This window comes from Culex pipiens, chromosome 1, assembly GCF_016801865.2.
Source record: "Culex pipiens pallens isolate TS chromosome 1, TS_CPP_V2, whole genome shotgun sequence".
Classification (NCBI taxonomy): domain Eukaryota; kingdom Metazoa; phylum Arthropoda; class Insecta; order Diptera; family Culicidae; genus Culex; species Culex pipiens.
In genome coordinates, this window is record NC_068937.1 from 70,537,052 (window position 1) to 70,555,804 (window position 18,753).

General features: G+C 44.0%; 1 protein-coding gene across 1 annotated transcript; it reads left to right on the top strand.

Annotated features, from left to right (window-relative positions):
* LOC128093817 (uncharacterized) lies at window positions 1-9,312 on the top strand. The gene has a single exon (XM_052711624.1). It carries the CDS (start codon window positions 2,950-2,952, stop codon window positions 4,459-4,461), a length of 1,512 nt encoding a protein of 503 aa, XP_052567584.1. The 5' UTR covers window positions 1-2,949; the 3' UTR covers window positions 4,462-9,312.
* Window positions 9,313-18,753: the final 9,441 nt, after the last annotated feature.

The window sequence follows — 18,753 nt, forward strand, 5'->3', positions numbered from 1 at the left end:
TTTGTTAAGCGTAATAAATTCATTTTAAGTCAAATATTTATTATTTACTGCTGTGTGTTTCTTTTTGTGAGTCCATGCCATATAACTTGAGTCCCGGGGTTACGGGCATAAATTGTGAAAATTTTAATTGTTAAATCAAATAACAGAAAAATAAATTTTATTCAAAATATTAATTATGAAGTAAAACGATAAAATACAAACCATATTCTTAAAATTCATTTGATTATAGAGTTTGTGACAGCTTCAGGATATGTTAAAGGTACTTTTTATGATGTTTTGTACTAACCAACATAGAACATAAATGTGGATCAGTTTCATGGATTGATCGCAGAAATTCATCATGCTAAGTCAACATTTTGCTGAATACTTTTTCCGGTATCAAACTGAGATTCTCCAGTTTCGCTTGAGAAACTTCGGTACGAATACCTTATTTTGACTAAGGTACTCAATTTTAAATGTAGGCAACAGAAAATTCCAATAAAGTCATTTCGAACTTCTTGAAACCAGGTATTGATTTTTGAAGCGACGATGCCCACGAAGTAGGTAGCAAAGCAAGTGAAAAAAGTGGACATATGTAGATTGCAGCAAATTTTGATAAAACGTAAATGTTCAAAATGGCATATTTCCGAAAACGCAAAAAATCGCAGGCTGGAAATTTCAGCAATGTTAGATTATAATCCATTCTTTCAAGTGATCTTAGTTTCATGTTTAGCATCGGTTAGCAAAAAAAGTACTCGATTAACAAACACAAAAAAATAAGTTTTGTCAAAAAAATGCTTCAGTTATTCGATGAAAACTTCAGTTTTTGGTTTGGAAACAACATTTTATCTATTAATAGTTTCAAAGCTTATCTCATTACCTTTCCAACGATGTATATTTGTCCTAATAAAACATTTAAAATGGCTGAGCTATGTTAAAATTAAACAATCAGCCTTTTTTTCGAAAAACGCTAGTTTTTTACTCCATTTTTTGACTTTCAGCTTGCGTACCTCCGTAATGAACAAACTTAGAGCTTTGAAAATTTGGATTTTTCTTAGTTAGAATGTTTACTTTCGAGAAAAAAATACCAAAAAATATTTGGAGAAGGTCACTTTTTTGAAACTTGGCCACCCAATGTACCATAGTGCAGCTGTAAGGGGCTACCTAACAACGATGTTTATTTCCAATTCGTACACCCACGTGCTCTCTCTCAGGTTCAAACTCTCTCACGAGCTTGCTCGCCTGCCTGCCTGCCTGTTTACCTACAAGCGCGCGCTATTTCTCTGCTTGGACTTTTGTCGTCGTCGTCGTTTTCGTTTGCTATTCGCTGCGATGTGTTCTTGACATGTTTATTATAATTTTGAACTAAAATACCAGGTTTGTTTTGAGATATAAAATTCAATGTAATATGTGATCAACAAAACGAAAAAAAAAACACAACAATAGATATCATGTTATAAGAGCGTGTGAGAGAGAATACAAATTTGATGAATTAGTTCATCCATGAATCGTCATCTGTTCTGATCCAAACCTATTTGCAAACGTTTTGGATTTTAATTTATCTGCTTTTGTCACAAGAAATACCATGCAGTTTTTTTAGATAAAAAAGGAAGGAATTTTCTTTAGATTTTTTTAAACTGATCTGAATGTAGTTAACGATTGTGCAGAAAGAGATGTTTCCTGAATCGAAAAATGTACAGGTAAACTGACAAAAAATTATAAACAGTTGCAATATTTTTTGCAGGTGGTCTAGGAACACCGAAAGAAATTTCCAGAAAGAATAAAAAAATAACTCTAAAATTAAAATTTAAATAATAATTTGACAATGATTGCTGCAAATTTTCATTCATACTCCCTAAAGAGTATGAATGAGAATTTGCAGCAATAATTGTGAAATTGCCTTGATTTGTACTAAAGTATATTTTTGTTAAAGCAAACTACCTAATGGAACAACATTTGTATTACCTGATGTTTTTAAAACAATTGAATCATTATCATGTTTCTTTAGCATATACGAAAAACTGCGTGTAATGCTTGGAAAAACAAACAAACTGTAGTGTCCCTCGATCAGCAGCTATAACAGTGCAACCAACTTGCCAACTAGTGTTGCCAGATCGTTACAATTAACAATAGAGAATTATAGCACTAAGGTTACATGCTGGACACCGCAGTTGAATCGGCCTCTTCTCCTGCCGACCGTCGGCCAGTCAGGTCGTCTTACAAACCGTTCTTAACTTTTAATAAACTTATTAGTCTTAGTATTAGACAACGCGTGTTTCATTTACCCAAGTAACACTTGGCGACGAGGGTAAAGCGGAACGGTAAGCTGAACAGTACAATCAGTGATCGCGAGTGAGTCGTAGTTCGCGAAAAGTGTAAGTGAACGGTCGAAAGCGCAGTGCACGTGGTGTGGACCTAACTTTAACCATGCCACCGAAGGAGGAGAACAAGGCTGAAGGCAGCCCAGTGCAAGTGATTCGTAGTGGAATGTTCGGTCAAATCGAGCAGTATGTACTCGGTGAGGACTGGGACGAGTACATGAACCGACTGGAAATGTTTTTCCAAGTGAACGACACGCCGGACGAGATGAAGGTTCCGGTTATGTTCACCGTGGCCGGGCCGAGCTTGTACACGCTACACCCAAACGAAAAATATATCTCAAAATCTGCAACAGTGGATTTGCTGCAGAAAATGTTATATTTTATTACATTTTTTGCAGCAAGCCCATAGATCATTTTTGCCCGCGTGTAAACACGTCAGCGATCTGCAGTTCTCACCAACACATAGAATGCTGGCGCGTCCCCGAGCAACACTCTAGAGAGAACATTATGTTCGCGCTCTGTCCCTCACCATTCATCAAGCGTCCATGGCGCGGTGGTAGCGTGTCGGATCAGCAACCCAGAAGTTGATGGTTCAATCCTCGTTCTGTTAAGATTTTTTTTCTGCAATACAATCAATCTGCCGTCGGTAATGTCGATAATTGTCGGTAACGGGCAAAAATGTCATACCCCTATATCGCAAAAAATGCATGAGGACAGTTTTCATGCAGATTCTGATATACTTTCATGCTGCCATGCATCAAAATCATGCGACCGCCGGTTGGGTGTAGCAAACAGGCTCTGCGCCCCGGTCTCCCCACGTATCAAGACGTACACCGAGCTAACCGCCCTGTTCAAGGATCACCTCGGTCCCACGACCAACGTGGTGTCAGAGCGCTACCAGTTGCGGTTCTGTGAGCAGACGCCTTCCCAGAGGATTGCGGACTTCATCGTCACCCTGAAGGCCAAGGCGCAAACCTGCGAGTACGGTGATTTCCTGCAGGATGCCCTGCGCGATCAGTTCGTCGCCGGGATCCACGACCAAAGTCTGCGCAAGAAGTTGTTAACGGAGTCCACGTTAACGTTCGAGAAGGCCTGTACGATCGCCAAGGCCTACGAAGCTGCGCTGAGCCAGAATAAGGACATGTCGGCCCCGTCGGCGTCCAAAATGGCGGCCCTGCACAATGGCGGACCGAGTCGCCAGTCGAAGGGTAAGCAGCCGAGCCGGAACCAGTCAAGTAAGTCAAGCCGTCCCCCACCGATGCCAAAGAAGCCATGCTTCCGGTGCGGCCGTGACCACGATCCAGATAAGTGCCCCGCCTTGGATTGGACGTGCTACGCGTGTGGGAAGAAGGGCCACGTGTCGTCAGTGTGCCAGAGCAAAAGTCGCCAGTCGCAGCCCAAGGGAAGCAGCAAACGTGTAGGTGAGATGTCGGAAGCTGTGGAAGTTCTCCGATTGAACGTTCTTGCCGGAGTCGGCGAGACCGCAGTGCGAGCAGCCCGTCAGCAGTCGTCTGCAGCCCAAAGCGCAGCAGGAAGCGGTAGTGTGTCCGTCCTGGAGCCGAGCAGCAGCAAAACGCCGTCGTCAAGCAACGGTGGATCCCCCGGATCGCTGAATCGTGTCGATTCGCCCGAACTCGTGTCGCTGGACTGCGAAGGTCGCCGTCTGGAGTTCGAAGCTGACTGCGGAGCCTGCAAAAGCGTGATCTCTGCAGCTACGTACCAGAAATACTTCTCGCATTACCCTTTAGTGCCAACTGCTCAAGAATTCATCTCTGTTTCCGGTCAACGCATCCAACCGCAGGGTCTGGTTTCGCTTCGCGTTTCCGCACCTTCGGGGATCCAAGGTAAGTTGGACTTGATAGTGATTACCACCGCTAAGAAGATGTATCCTCTGCTCGGTCGCGATGGTCTTGATTTGATGTATCCGGAGTGGAGAAAAGTCTTTTCGGTCAAGTCTGTAAGTAGTGCGCAAACGTCCTTCGAATCTGAGCTCTTGAAACGATTTCCAAAAGTAGTTTCCGAAACCGCGAAAGACGTAATTACCGGTTTTTCAGCAGAAATTGTGTTAAAACCTGACGGATCCTGTTTGTGTTGGCCGACTACAGTGGCATTTATGCTGCATCGAAGGGGTGGAAAGAGAATTTGTTGTGCATGTGGCTGAGTGTGTGCGGTGGGTTCTGTGACCACTACCAGCAGGAACAGATGGATTTGCATTTCAACCTGACTGTGTCAACCCACGATCAGAATGCACCAATACAGTCGAAGACGACGAGAAGCGTGCTGTAAAATTTGGTGAGTCTGTTCCAAGCCGTCGGCTTATCTGTTGGTGTGTATGAGAGTGATCATTGTTTGGGAGAGTGAGAGTGAAAAAGGGATGATGAAATGGGGGGGTTGAAACAGATAAGTTATGAGAGAGAGCGAGAGGGATAATGACGGTTTATGTTGCTTTCTAGTGTGTGAGTGTAGGAGTGTGATGCATTTATTAATGTATGTATGTATGTATGAATGTGGATGACGGAAGCATTACTATTTGCAAATGCTATTTAGGAGAGAACTGTCAGAGCTGGCGAAATGCTGCTGACACGTTTGATTGGAATTAATCATTTCTATAGATTTCGGTGAATGACACCAAAATTGGGTAGCAATTTATATTGAGTGTTAGTTTTCGCAGATTTGAATTTGTCTTGTCTTTTGTACAAATGGAAGCGACAGATAATGTAGCGGATCGTCAACATTGGGCGGGCTGGTCTGGGGGAGGAAAGAAACAGCAGCGATATGTATGGAGGAAGGGGGTGTGGACGAGCGACGTTCGCTGCAGCGTTTGCTAGTGTTTGTGCTGGTGGCTTGGCACACTGCAAGCGGTTGCTTTGATGCCGGTGACCGTGAGTGGCCGGGAGGTGCAGACGCGTCGTTGTACTTCCGGAATGTCAGTGGCAGCCGTCGAGATCATTGAAGCTGGTGAGTTCGTTCTTTGTTGGATGTATGTGTGATTTTGAATGTCAGAGAGTATGCGTGAGTAAAACTGGTAGCTATGTTTCGGAATATGAGTTGGTGTGAGTTGCATCATCAGAACATACAGTGTTGCCAAAACTGTAAAAAGCTTCAAGTTAAAATAACATTGTGACATTTCGTAAAACCTCTAAGCTTTCCTGATACGGCTAAGTGACGTAAGCGACATTTTTTTTTTACAACTAAGCGCTTTGACATTTTCCTCACTGAGTGTGATTGGTCATGAATGAAAGGAAGCATGAATGAGTACTATTTTTAACTTAAATTAAATAATCGCGTCGCGTAAATAGTACATAATCGGACGTTGCACTCAATCGCGTTGGCTATCTATTTACTCAATACTTTAGAAATTCTTTAAATCATAATATTAATTATGTGTTACATTCGGGTTAATATATTTTATACGGTTTTGGTCGTCGCGGCATACTTTTTGTGCGTTTTCAAAGCATTCTTTTCGATAAATCATTTGCATTAAACGCGCGTGCTTTTAAATTGTAAAATAGTTGCAACAACAACAAATGTTTAACATATCATTTCAGCTCGATAAACATGGCAACTCGTCGTTCGCTTGGATAATCAATACCTTACTAAACATCAATCATTCAAAACACCTTAAATTATATCAAGTTAAAAGTTACACTGTTTAATCTTTGATTCTATAATTAAAAATTATTTTGGTTCTATCTTTCCACAGCCGGCTGTCTAAGATTGGACCATCTCAATAAAATTAAACAAACGATAAACGGGAAATGTATCATCCGCAGCATCCGATTGCTTGCCTTGAGATTAATATATAAAACCTTTTAACAAACACTATGATTTTGGGTCGCATCATCATCTTCTATGATGAATCCTGACCAAACACCCTATCCTACTAACAAGTTTTCAGGTTCCTGGCGCTCGTGGGGTGTAAGCACAGAGTAAATCAGCTGCCCTAGTAGCAACCTGCGCTAACTAACATTCCCGTCCCTAAAAATCGAGGTCTACAAACTGACATGGCGGGCGCCGTTGGTGGCCAATGACTGTTACCTATTCGCAACTGATCTAGTTTTAGCAATCATGGTGTTTTATCTTTTCGGCGCATTCATACATGCTGTTGATAAGGGAAACACCACTAGATCGTCGAAGCCTATGATCAGTAGTGCTGAAAGGATATTACGGTTCTGTTCAGTAACGGAGGGGCAACCATGGGTGATCTCTCATGCTCATGCTCATGCTCAGAAATTGTGTTAAAACCTGACGCTACGCCAATTTTTCATAAACCGTACTCGGTTCCGTACGCGCTTCGTGAGAAAGTCGATCAAGCGTTGGACAAAATGGTGGAAGAAGCCATTTTGGTACCCGTGCGTACATCGTCTTGGGCGAGCCCTATTGTGGTAGTTTCAAAGAAAGATTCGTCAGTAAGGCTTTGTTTGGATGGAAAAGCAACCTTGAACCGTTTCATTACCACCGAACACTACCCTTTGCCCAGAATTGACGATATTTTGGCAAAGATGGCGAATTGGAAAGTTTTTTGCAAAATTGATTTGTCTGGAGCTTATTTGCAAGTCTCCTTGTCTGAGTCGTCACAGTCCATCTGTACGATCAATACGAATAAAGGTCTCTTTCAGTACACCAGGATGCCTTTCGGGATATCTCCCGCCCCCGCAATTTTTCAGTCGATCATCGAACAGATTCTGTTCCAGTCACCGGGCATTGCGTACCTGGATGACATCATTGTGGGTGGATCTACGATGGAAGAGATAACGGGCCTCCCTTTAATTCTGAATTGTTCGTTGCATTTTTGAGTGCCAACGAAGTCAAAGTGTCGAAGTCTCCGCCTTACCACCCCCAATCTAACGGGTTGGCCGAGAGAGGCGTGAGGAGCGCAAAAGATGTTCTCAAGAAGTATCTCTTGGACGAAAAATGCAAACCGCTGTCCATGGCGCGAAAGCTCAATCGATTTTTGATTAATTATCGTAACACGCCGTCGACAGTAACCAACCGCACACCTTCTTCAATGATCTTCTCGTACACGCCGCGTACGCTGACCAATGTGGTAAATCCGCAGAAGGTTCAGGTCGAAAGCACCAACGCCAAGCCCATGATCGTCAGAAAGGAACCGATAATTCAGGTCTCCCACGAATCCGCGAAAATGAAGTCGTTCAACGCAGGTGAGAAAGTCTTGTACCGTAACCATTTCAAAGACATCATCCGTTGGATTCCCGCGATCGTGCTTCAGAAGCTTAGTCCGTTGACTTATTTGATTAGTCTTGAAGGTAATGTTAGGATGGTTCATTCTAACCAGATTCGCTACTCAGACTTGTCCGACAAGTTTCATCCCTCTGTCCCTGTTCACCCCGTAAAAGCGAATAATGATGATGAAAGTAGTGGATATGAGGACACGTCTTCTGAAGATGGTAATCCCGTTCAGGTGCCAGCCACCATTCGCGTCACTCCACCGTCTAAAAACAAGAAGAAGACTTCTAAGCGTAGACGGAGTGAAACGAAATCCCCAAAAGTGCGTCGTTCCAATAGACTTCGAGGTCAGCCGAAACTGAAGTACCCAAAATAATGGTTGATCTTGCGTTGTACCTGGACCCGGGAAAAGTTCTTTAATGAAGAAGCAGTTTAGATTTAGTTTGAGTTGTATTTGGCAGCGATTAGTCTTCTAGTGCGTAGATGTAGAGGATCGTTTGAAGCGGGAGAAACTGTAGTGTCCCTCGATCAGCAGCTATAACAGTGCAACCAACTTGCCAACTAGTGTTGCCAGATCGTTACAATTAACAATAGAGAATTATAGCACTAAGGTTACATGCTGGACACCGCAGTTGAATCGGCCTCTTCTCCTGCCGACCGTCGGCCAGTCAGGTCGTCTTACAAACCGTTCTTAACTTTTAATAAACTTATTAGTCTTAGTATTAGACAACGCGTGTTTCATTTACCCAAGTAACACAAACCTTGTTCTCATTACATTTGCTGTATTTTGTTAACTGAGCCTAAGCTGTCTTTTCTTTAAACATTTTTTTTCAGCGCAGTTTTTTTTATTTTTGACATAATTTAAGAATGTATATGCTAAATATATCTCAAAACAATCCTGCTATTTTAGTTGAAAATCATAATAAACATGCCAGAAACGCAGCGCAGCGGATAGCAAACGAAAACGACGACGACGACAAAAGTCCAAGCAGAGAAACAGCGCGCGCAAAGCGCGCGCTTGTAGGTAAACAGCCAGGCAGGCAGGCGAGCAAGCTCGTGAGAGAGTTTGAACCTGAGAGAGAGCACGTGCGTGTACGAATTGGAAATAAACATCGTTGTTAGGTAGCCCCTTACAGCTGGCCGCGCAAAAAGGGTCAGTTTTGGGCGCTAATAACTTCTCGGGAAAAAATCCTAAAAATATGGTGTCTTCGGGAAAGTTGTTCTAAATTTAATGAAGGTTCTACATTTGAGAAATTGTGAGAATCGGATAATTATGGCACCTTCCACAGGTAAAAAAGTAAAACAGTTGCTTTTCTCCATACATTTTGACGAATTTTCCCATACAAACTTTAAGCGATTGGAGGGAGGGGTTCCCGTGGTCAGAATGAGCTCAAATTTGGAATTTAGCCTAGTGATGGGTCAATCTTTGATTTCAGGGGCTGCTGTAGAGCATATAATTTAATTATTTTTTTTAGTTTAAATTATAGTCCGCACAACAATTTTTCAGTAATTTAAAAAAAAATCTAGCGCTCGACTGCTAGACTTTTTTTTAGCCATTTAACCAACAAAAATGGCAATTCCATCTTTGTTTTGTAACTGCCGGTCAACAATTTAGATTGTTAAAAAAATGTGTAAAAAAATAACCCATACTTTTAGTTAGATCAACCAAGATTATCTTAGATTATAGAGACACAAATTTACAAAATTTACTTTAGGCCCAGTGGAAAAATATAATTCAACCCAAAAAAGATGAACTTCTCGTCACAGTGTCTTGATGCAAACAATGATCGAGCTCGAGCTGTCACAGTCTTATGTTGGTGTTATGTTGGCTGACATAACAGGTAGAGAGCCTGGATCTTATTAGAGAACGGACATCTCAAACCAAAAGTACCAATCGAAGCACGAGAACTGTCAAACGGAGGTACCAAACGAGCATAAGACAAAGGATTTTGCTCGATTGGTACCTCCGTTTGACAGTTCTCGTGCTTCGATTGGTACTTTTGGTTTGAGATGTCCGTTCTCTAATAAGATCCAGGCTCTCTAATAACAGGCGGTCAGTCAAAAAACAGGTAGAAGTAGCTTGACAAAAAACTTTTACTAGAAAGAGATAAGAATCCTGATGAAACAAACGTCCAGCTGTAATGTAAACATACTTTGAATGTGTTGGTAAATTTCTGACTAGAAAGCCTGCGTGTACGACTGCGCTACTTAAAAAAATATTGTCGAAATAATCGTAACGGACATTATACTCCTTCAAGAGCATTAAATACATACCTTGCAAACTATTTTAATCGCTTCAATTTTACTGCTGTTTTTAATTTGGGGATTTACTGCTCTTTGTTTTTTATCTGTTAGTTGTACGATTTTGTCTACGTTTGAGAGTGACACATCATATTTTCCCAGAAACATGTTTTTCTGATTTGCCGTGGTCTGAAAATATAACATCATACAATTAAAGAGGCTTCGGGGAGGCCGGAATAAAACACGCGTTTTAACTTAAGCGAAAATAAAAAGCGTGTATTCGTGTAAAACTTTGTCACAGAGTGGTAGCGGAAGTGTAGCTGTCAAACAGCAGCAGCCCGCGTGTGCCCAGTGGGCTTGAGCATCGTAGGGGCGAACAGAGTGCGGTGGTTGCCAACTTATCACCCCTGCTCAATCACAGCACATCTCCTCCAATCCCAGCTTGGCGCGAAGATCCTTGAAGACAGCTGCCGGTAGACCCTTGGTCATGATGTCCGCTTGTTGCTCCGCAGAGCGCACGAACTCGATCTCGATCGTCCTCTGCTGCAACAGCTCCCGCAGGAAGTGGAACTTGGTGTCCACGTGCTTCAGGCGCTTGCAGTCTCGGGAATCCTCGGCAATCCTGAACGTGGACTGGTTGTCCTCGAACATCGGTACGGGACCGTCCACTGGCTTGCCCAGATCGTCCAGCACGCGTATCATCCACAGAGTGTGGCACGCCGCCGTGCAGAGTGCCGCGAGCTCCGCCTCCGTCGACGACAGAGACACCATCTACTGCTTCCTCGTCAACCAGCCGACAGTACATCCGAACAGCTTCACCACGCAGCCCGTGATCGAACGACGATCGGTAGTGTCGTTCGCCCAGTCCGCGTCGCTGTACACTTCCAGCAGTGGAAGGTTCTCCACGGCCTTGTACACCAGACCGACGTCCAGTGTCCCCTTGATGTACTGCAGCATCCGCTTCAGATGGACCCAGTGTTCATCCGTCGGACACGACTGGAACTGACTGAAGTAGTTCACGGCCGCAGCGAGATCAGTCTTGTTGTGACGGACGCGTACGTCAGACATCCGACCAGCTCACGGTAGGGCTTCGACGTTCTCTGCTTCTCCTCTCCTTTCACCAGCCTCAGCCGGTGCTCCATCGGTGTCGAGATCGGCTTGCAGTCGTCCATCCGGAAACGCTTCAGGAGGCCATCGAAGTAGTCGCGCTGACTGATCTTCAGAACTCCTTTCAGCTTGTCACGTTCAAAGCGCATTCCTAGGAACTGCTTGATCTCACCTTCGTCCGTCATCTCGAACTCCTCGGTTAGCTTCTGCTTGACCGCCTCCAGCACTTTCAACGACGTTCCGGCCAAGAGGATGTCGTCCACGTACAGTACCAGGATCAGCTTCTTGTCTCCAGCTCCTCGGGTGTAGAGGCACATGTCGTTGGCGCTCCGGACGAATCCGAGTTTGCTGATGAAGCCATGGAATCGGTCGTTCCACGCTCGGGACGCTTGCTTCAACCCGTAGATGGAACGGTTCAGTTTGCAGACCAGGCCATTCCCCTGCTGAAACTCTTCCAGCTGGGTCATGTAGATCTCTTCAGCTAACTCGCCGTTCATGAACGCGGTCTTCACGTCCATCTGGTGCACGAACATCCGATTCTCGTTGGCCAGCGCTAACACCGCCCGTAGTGTGTCCAACTTCGCCACCGGAGTACTCTCGGTGTAGTCGAACCCAGGCTTCTGCGTGAAGCCTCTGGCGACCAGTCTCGCCTTGAACCGGTCCGGTTTCTCAGCGTCGCCCCGCTTCACCTTGAACACCCACTTGCAGGTAACGGCTTTGCGTCCTGCAGGCAACTTCACCAGCGTCCAGGCGTTGTTGCGCTTCATGGAGTTCATCTCGTCTTGCATCGCAGCTCTCCACTCGTGCCAATCGTCCCGCTTTTTCAGCTCAGGGACAGAACTCGGGATGTCCTCGATGAAGTTCATCGCGTTGTGTGCAAAACTGGCGTACTCAACCTCGAAATCCTTGTGCCAAGCGGGAGGATTCTTCGGTCTTTGAGGTCGGCCGCTGCCATCAGCTTCCTCAGCTTCGGGTTCATCGCAGCACTGCTGAACTCGTCTTCCGAAGTCTCGTCTCCATCGTCGGCACAGCTTTCTTCATCGCTTTCAAGTGGCACAAACTGCGATTCGGGTTGCGCTACCTGCTGCTGCTCCGCGACAGACTCCACGAAGTCCACGTCGCGCGCCGTGATGACCGTCCGTTTCTTGGGGTCCCAGACTCGATACCCGTTGTGTGAGTACCCGACGAGCGTTCCTTTCCACGCCTTGTCGTCCAGCTTTCGGCGCAACTCCTTCGGGACGTGGACGAACACATCGCTGCCAAAAACACGAATGTTCGACACGTACGGCTTCTTGGACTCCCACAACTCGTACGGCGTTTTCTTCATCTCGAGAGCAGCGGTCGGGCTTCGGTTCGACAGGTAGGCCACCGTCAGCATGGCTTCCCCCCAGAACTTCTTGTCGACGCCAGCATCAGCAAGCATCGCCCGCGCCTTCTCGACTAGCGTCCGGTTCATGCGCTTGCTCAACGGGTTCATCTCCGGCGTGTAGGGGACAGTAGGCTCCATCCGGATCCCGCTTGTTCGCTTGTTCCGGTACTCGCCGCCGAAGCGCTTGTTCCGGTACTCGCCGCCGTTGTCGAACTTCAGCAGAGAGATAGGCCGCTCGAACTTCGCCGTCACCAAGGCCTCGTACTCCTCGAAACACTCCATGACCTCGTCCTTCGAGCGAATCAGGTACACCATCATGAAATGGGTCCAGTCGTCGATGAACGTCACAAAATATTTCATCCCGTCGAGTCCCTCCGGCGACACGGGACCACACACGTTGGTGTGTACCAGTTCGAGCACTCGCGACGATCGACGACCTTCACGCGGTGGGTGAGGCTTCCGCGTTTGCTTGCCGACGACGCACGATTCACCCACGACGATATCATCAGTCCCGGCGGTACTGAGATAGAATCCGGATACCATCTCCTTCTGCAACAGATACTTGAGGCTTTGCTCGTTCAAATGTCCAAAACGACGGTGCCAGAGCACGAACCCTTTTCGCACGCGACCGCACGTCAACATCGAAGAATCGTCCGTACCGTGCCGAGCCAGAAAATTCATTTCGTACAGCTTGTTCTGCACAGTAGCACACGCGACGATTTCGGAACCACTGTACACTGTCGCTTTTCCGTCTTCGAACACGACGCGCATCCCGGCTTGTTCAACGCGCAGCACCGAAAACAAATTGCAGCGCAACTTCGGCACGTACAACGCGTCTTTGATCGTATAGTTCCCTCTCTTACCATTCACGACCGCAACCACCTTCACCGTGCCGGAGTGCTCCGCCTGGATCGTTTCACCGTCCTTGGCCACCGCGATCTCGATGGGCTTCTTCAGACGATGCAGCTCACAGAACAGCTCCTTGTCCCGCACGTGGTGGTACGTCGCACCGGAATCTATGAACCAGCGCGTCCGCGCCTGCTGGGGGTTCACCTCGCTCACGAAGCAAACTTCCTTCCGGTTGCTGCCGGAATCCGCCACGTTCGCCTTCGACTTCTGCTTCCTCTTGCTCTTCTGCGGCTTCTTCTTCTCGGGACAGTCGGCCACCCGGTGGCCCTCCTTGTTGCAGCCGAAACACTTTTGCTTTTTCTGCGGCTTCGCCCCGTGAAACGCAGCATCGCTCTGGGACGGGGTGGCCGATTCGATGCCCTTCTTCGTCTCTTCGTCCAAGAGCCGGTTCTTGACGAAATCGAGCTAGAGATCCTCCTGCGACATGGTTTCCAGCGCCGTCACAGCACCGGAGTACGCCGATCCCAACGAGATGAAGAGATGGCAAATCACGTCGATCTCCTCCAGCTTCGCGCCGGCGGACCGATACTCCCGGATCAACTTTTCGAACTGCAAAAAGTGCTGCTGCAGCTTTCCCCCATCGTAGCGCATCGTCACGATCTGCCGTTGGATCCGCATCCGACTCGCGACGCTCCTACGCGCGTGGATGTTGTGCAGCTTGTCCTAGATGTCCTTCGGGGACATGTCCTCCTCCAGGTGGTCCATTTGCGCATCGCTGATCCGCGCCATCAACTGCGAACGGCAGTGACGGTCCTTCCTGATGCGCTTGTCCAGCAGCTTCATCCGGGCCGTCTTTTCCTGCGGCTTTTCTCCCGCTTTCTCCTTTAGTTCCGCCACGTCACCCACGTTCGTCCGCACACACTCCAAGAGCTCGTGCTCCTCCAGGAATGCTAGCATGCGGAGCCGCCACGGGTTGAAGTTGGACTCGTCCAACATCGGCACCTGCACCGGAGCGGGTTTTGCGTCCGTCATGACGCCCGACGATTCCGCGCACTTTTCCCGTTTGACCGAAAAACGCGACTTGGGCCCACAACCTTAAAAAGGTTTCGGGGAGGCCGGAATAAAACACGCGGTTTAACTTAAGCGAAAATAAAAAGCGTGTATTCGTGTAAAACTTTGTCACAGAGTGGTAGCGGAAGTGTAGCTGTCAAACAGCAGCAGCCCGCGTGTTCCCAGTGGGCTTGAGCATTGTAGGGGCGAACAGAGTGCGGTGATTGCCAATGTATCAACAATGACTGCGCACTATCGAAAAAAATGAACACACAGTATTGTTTTTGTTAGTGATTTAAACCTACTTCCTCATAAATAAATCGTACAGTTTCATTATGGCGACAAGCTATCAGATGGACTTCACTCAAACTTGGTCTGGCATTTTAGCCGAATGGTCGTAGTTGTTGTTTTATTTGAGGCATCTTTTCTAGCCGAATGAATTTACCTGAATAACGAGTGTGGAAAACACAGAGCTATCAGTTCCCAAAAACAACTAGGGTATTTATTTATCTTCTGTTGACTTGAATGCCAGGCAAAATTTTAGCACATGTCCAGATATCTATATTTGTCCCACCCCCACGTGAATTTTTAAACATATGAGGTGTTTTTTTGCAATTACTTATACTTTTAGGGTGATTTGGCTTAATCATATCTATACAAAAAAAACGATTTACTTTATATTAGTTTTTCAAAGCTCAAGAAGAAATTCGACCCGAAAAACATTTAAAAAACACATGGGACAGCGATGTTTTTAAGGGCAGTATTCTCCATTAAAATTACCGATTACCGAATCTTGGGTGTACAAAAGCTTTTATACAATTTATTCTCACCTCTTCTTGTTCAAATTCTTTGCATAAGAAACAGATCCGAAAATTAGTAATCACAAGAGCACCCTGTTTCTCATCCATATTTTTGTTTTCTTTTGTACATTGAGTTGTAAAAAAGTTGACATTATTTACTCTTGCCACCTCAATTTCACCTGAAAAACAAAAACAAATAAATCAAAATTTGGTAGCCCAGATGCAGCTGTGTATATGGAGTAATCAAACAGAGTGGGCCTTAGCCACCATGTAAACATAAATCTAATGTACTTTTTTTTAAACCAATGCAAACAAAATATTACTGTGATGACAAAAGTAACTTACTCTTGTAATAATTTTATTTCATTTTATTATGTTGCTTTAACAATAACATTGGTGCAGTTGTTATCTTGAGCTGAGAAATGGACTACCTTTCAACGGCTGATTTGTTCGAAGTGTCTTGCGAACCTTCGAGGTGAACGGACACTAGAGGTGCGGTATTTTACTACCTAAGCTAAGAGTTATTTCAAACAAAGTGCATAGTCTTTTTAAAGACTACCTGAGCTATTTTTCGAAAATCTAAACAGTCTTTTCAAGACTAACCCCACCTGAAATGTTGTTGTATTTTACAAACCATCTTTTCAAGAGAATTTTGCTTGCAAAATGCGTCAAAACAAAGGTAAACGCAAATCTTCTGAAGATTTGGTCGATACATTGGCGAAACGTTTGAACGCTAAATCGGCTAACGGAAACAGAAAAAGGAAACAGCCTCATCTGAGGCCGGATTTCGTTTTTTCAAATTTCTGGGATTGTCTATCTGAAAAAAAGTTTTGGATTCTCGCCACGGTGGGTAAGAAGGGGATTATTATGCAACTTGCATGCACTTCGGAAATTCCCTGGGCTTTGTCATAATGAGTATCATAGGTTTGATGCTTATTTGGCAAGGAGTATGATTTGATCCGATGTGGAATTAAAATCGAAGTTTTCAGTATATTGCTGAAGCTTCCATTTTTACACATGGACACCACTTCATGCTACAAGAACCCACTTTGACGCAGTCTCAGGGCTTAATCGATGACCGGTAAGCTGTCATCGAGACTAGGAGGTTCTCCGATAGTGGAAATATCACATATGTACAATGAACCGCTACATATGTGATTTTTCCCTATCTTAATGTGGGTGTCAGGTTAGGATGCAGGTTTTTAAAAATTCAGTTTTTGTAGAATTTAGGATTTTAACTATAAATATCAACTTTTTATACTTTGCATTTAGTTATTTAGGGACAAAATTAGTAATAGTGAATTTAGTAATCCTATCGGTGATTTTCATTCAAGTAGCATAAAAACCATTCTGATTTGTCAAAATTTCCATAGAGTCTCGCTCGATCAATCAATAGTGAAATGATATCGGACTAAATTCGTTGATCTGTTGAACTAACGACTGTCGGATTATGATTGTATCGACCATTGTTGCGAATCGAGGATCTACTGGAATTCTGACGATCAAATGGTCGTCTCTTTTTCAATTCACGACTTGTAAAATATGAAATGTTAATCTATTTTTTTTTTGTTTTTTTTTTTAAGAAGCCAGACAGGTTTTAAAAGAAACGTTCTAGATTTTTTGGCTATTAATTAAAATGTCGGGGATTTGAGATAAGAGTAGCTTTCGGATATGTTACTTTAAATCTTGTATTCAATTCAAGTTAGGTAGTTATCCGCAAATTAATATTTGGACTTATTTGAATAATTGAACATTTTGGACTTATGAATAACACACAACTGTGCATTTATTCTAGAGTCAGATCCATACAGCGTCAGTGTTTATTTGGTCGAAGTGTACTAATTCATTGGCAGATCTGGTTCTAGTTGTAATGTACGACAAGACTACTGACGGACGTGACAGGACGAGGGCCCAGTTTAGAGGTTTCGACATTAACGATGTGCGGCTGGATCACCCTCCCGAAAAAAAAAAAAAAACTTGCATGCACTTCGGAAATTCTTTCTGGAGGTTGTTGAGGGACTATTCTGAGTCAGAAAAATCGATTTCCAGAATATCCTGTCGGTGAAAACTGATTTTATCACGATTTGAAGTTAATAAACCTAATATTTCACCTAAAACCTCAAAAATACGCCTAAAAGCTCGGTCTAACTCTAGACAAAGATGTACATTTTCATCAAGATATCAATTCTTAGTTCCCAAAATATATTCCTGACATAGTACACCTTAAATCGATCCATTACATGAGTCCCAGCGTCATCAGGAGGTGTAAAATAGTGTTATGTTAAAAAATATTTTCAATTTGCTCTGGTAAATAAACTGTCATGTCTGAATTCAAAAACTAATGTTGCAGCATTGTTGCAAACAAAATGAAGAACAATTTTGCAGGAAAAAGTATGACATTTTATCCATTTTCAGTAAAGTTATGTCTATTTTAGTGGGAAAATTGTTGCCAATTTTCAAAATTCTTCGATATTTTCAGCTACAATGATCTTACTCAGTAGAATGTAACAAAAATTACATTTTGGCGGTCAGTCAGGGGCTGGTTACGGTGGGCATACTGAGCTTAAATCCAAAATATGAGCTTGATGGGACGAAATCCCATTGGGTGGGTTAAATCCCATTTGAATTTTTAATGGGATTTAACCCGTAATTATTTTTTTTTTCAAAAAATGTAGATTTTTACTCATATTGGCCACTGAAGCGTTTATTTTCTATATCATTGGCGTGTAGGACAGATCCTTGCGCATGTTTTAGTAAAATAACATTGGAGTTTTGAGCAGAATGAAATGGCGCGACACCTACACGGAGAGACCGTGCCCAGAAATTTTAACAATTAAAATTGTTGATTTTACTTTCGTAAATTTTAACAAAAACGTACTTGTCACTGCCAATTTTCTGTTAAATTAACCAAAATTTAGTATTAATTAAATAACCTGTTTGTTGAAAATGCTAAAGGCAAAAAGCTAACAGATTTCCCGAACTCGAATGAACGTGCTCGACTGTTAGCTTTGGTTTCACAGTCTTTTTAAAGACTACCTGAGTTATTTTTCAAAATTCTAAACAGTCTTTTCAAGACTAACCCCACCTGATATTTTGTTGTATTTTACAACGAAGCCATCTTTTCAAGAGAACTTTGCTTGCAAAATGCATCAAAACAAAGGAAAACGCAAATCTTCTGAAGATTTGGTCGTTACGTCGGTGAAGCGTTTGAACGCTAAATCGGCTAACGGAAACAGAAAAAGAAAACAGCCTCTTCTGAGGTCTGATTCTGATTTTGAAAGTGAGGTCAATCCTCCAATTCCATTGGCAAACAGTTTCGGTGTTTTATCTGAAACTGTTGACAAGGATCCTTCTCCTCGTACTGAGCCTTCTGCCGTCGAGAAACGAGTAAAGGCTCCGCCAATTTGGCCAGCTCTCGAACGCAACTGAACACCCAAAGGAAAAAAATATCTCAAAATCTGCAACAGTGGATTTGCTGCAGAAAATGTCATATTTTATAACATTTTTTGCAGCAAGCCCCTAGTTCATTTTTGCCCGCGTGTAAACATTTCAGCGATCTGCAGTTCTCACCAACACCTATAAAGCTGGCCCGTCCCCGAGCAACACTCCAAAGAGAAACATATGTTGGTGCTCTTTCACTCACTTTTCATCAAGCGTCCATGGCGCGGTGGTAGCGTGTTGGATCAATAACCAAGAAGTTAGTGATTCAATCCTCGTTCTGTTAAGGGTTTTTTTTTTTGTGAAATACAACCAAAAAGCCGTCGGTAATGTCGATAATTGTCGGTAACGGGCAAAAATGTCATACCCCTATATCGCAAAAAATGCATGAGGACAGTTTTCATGCAGATTC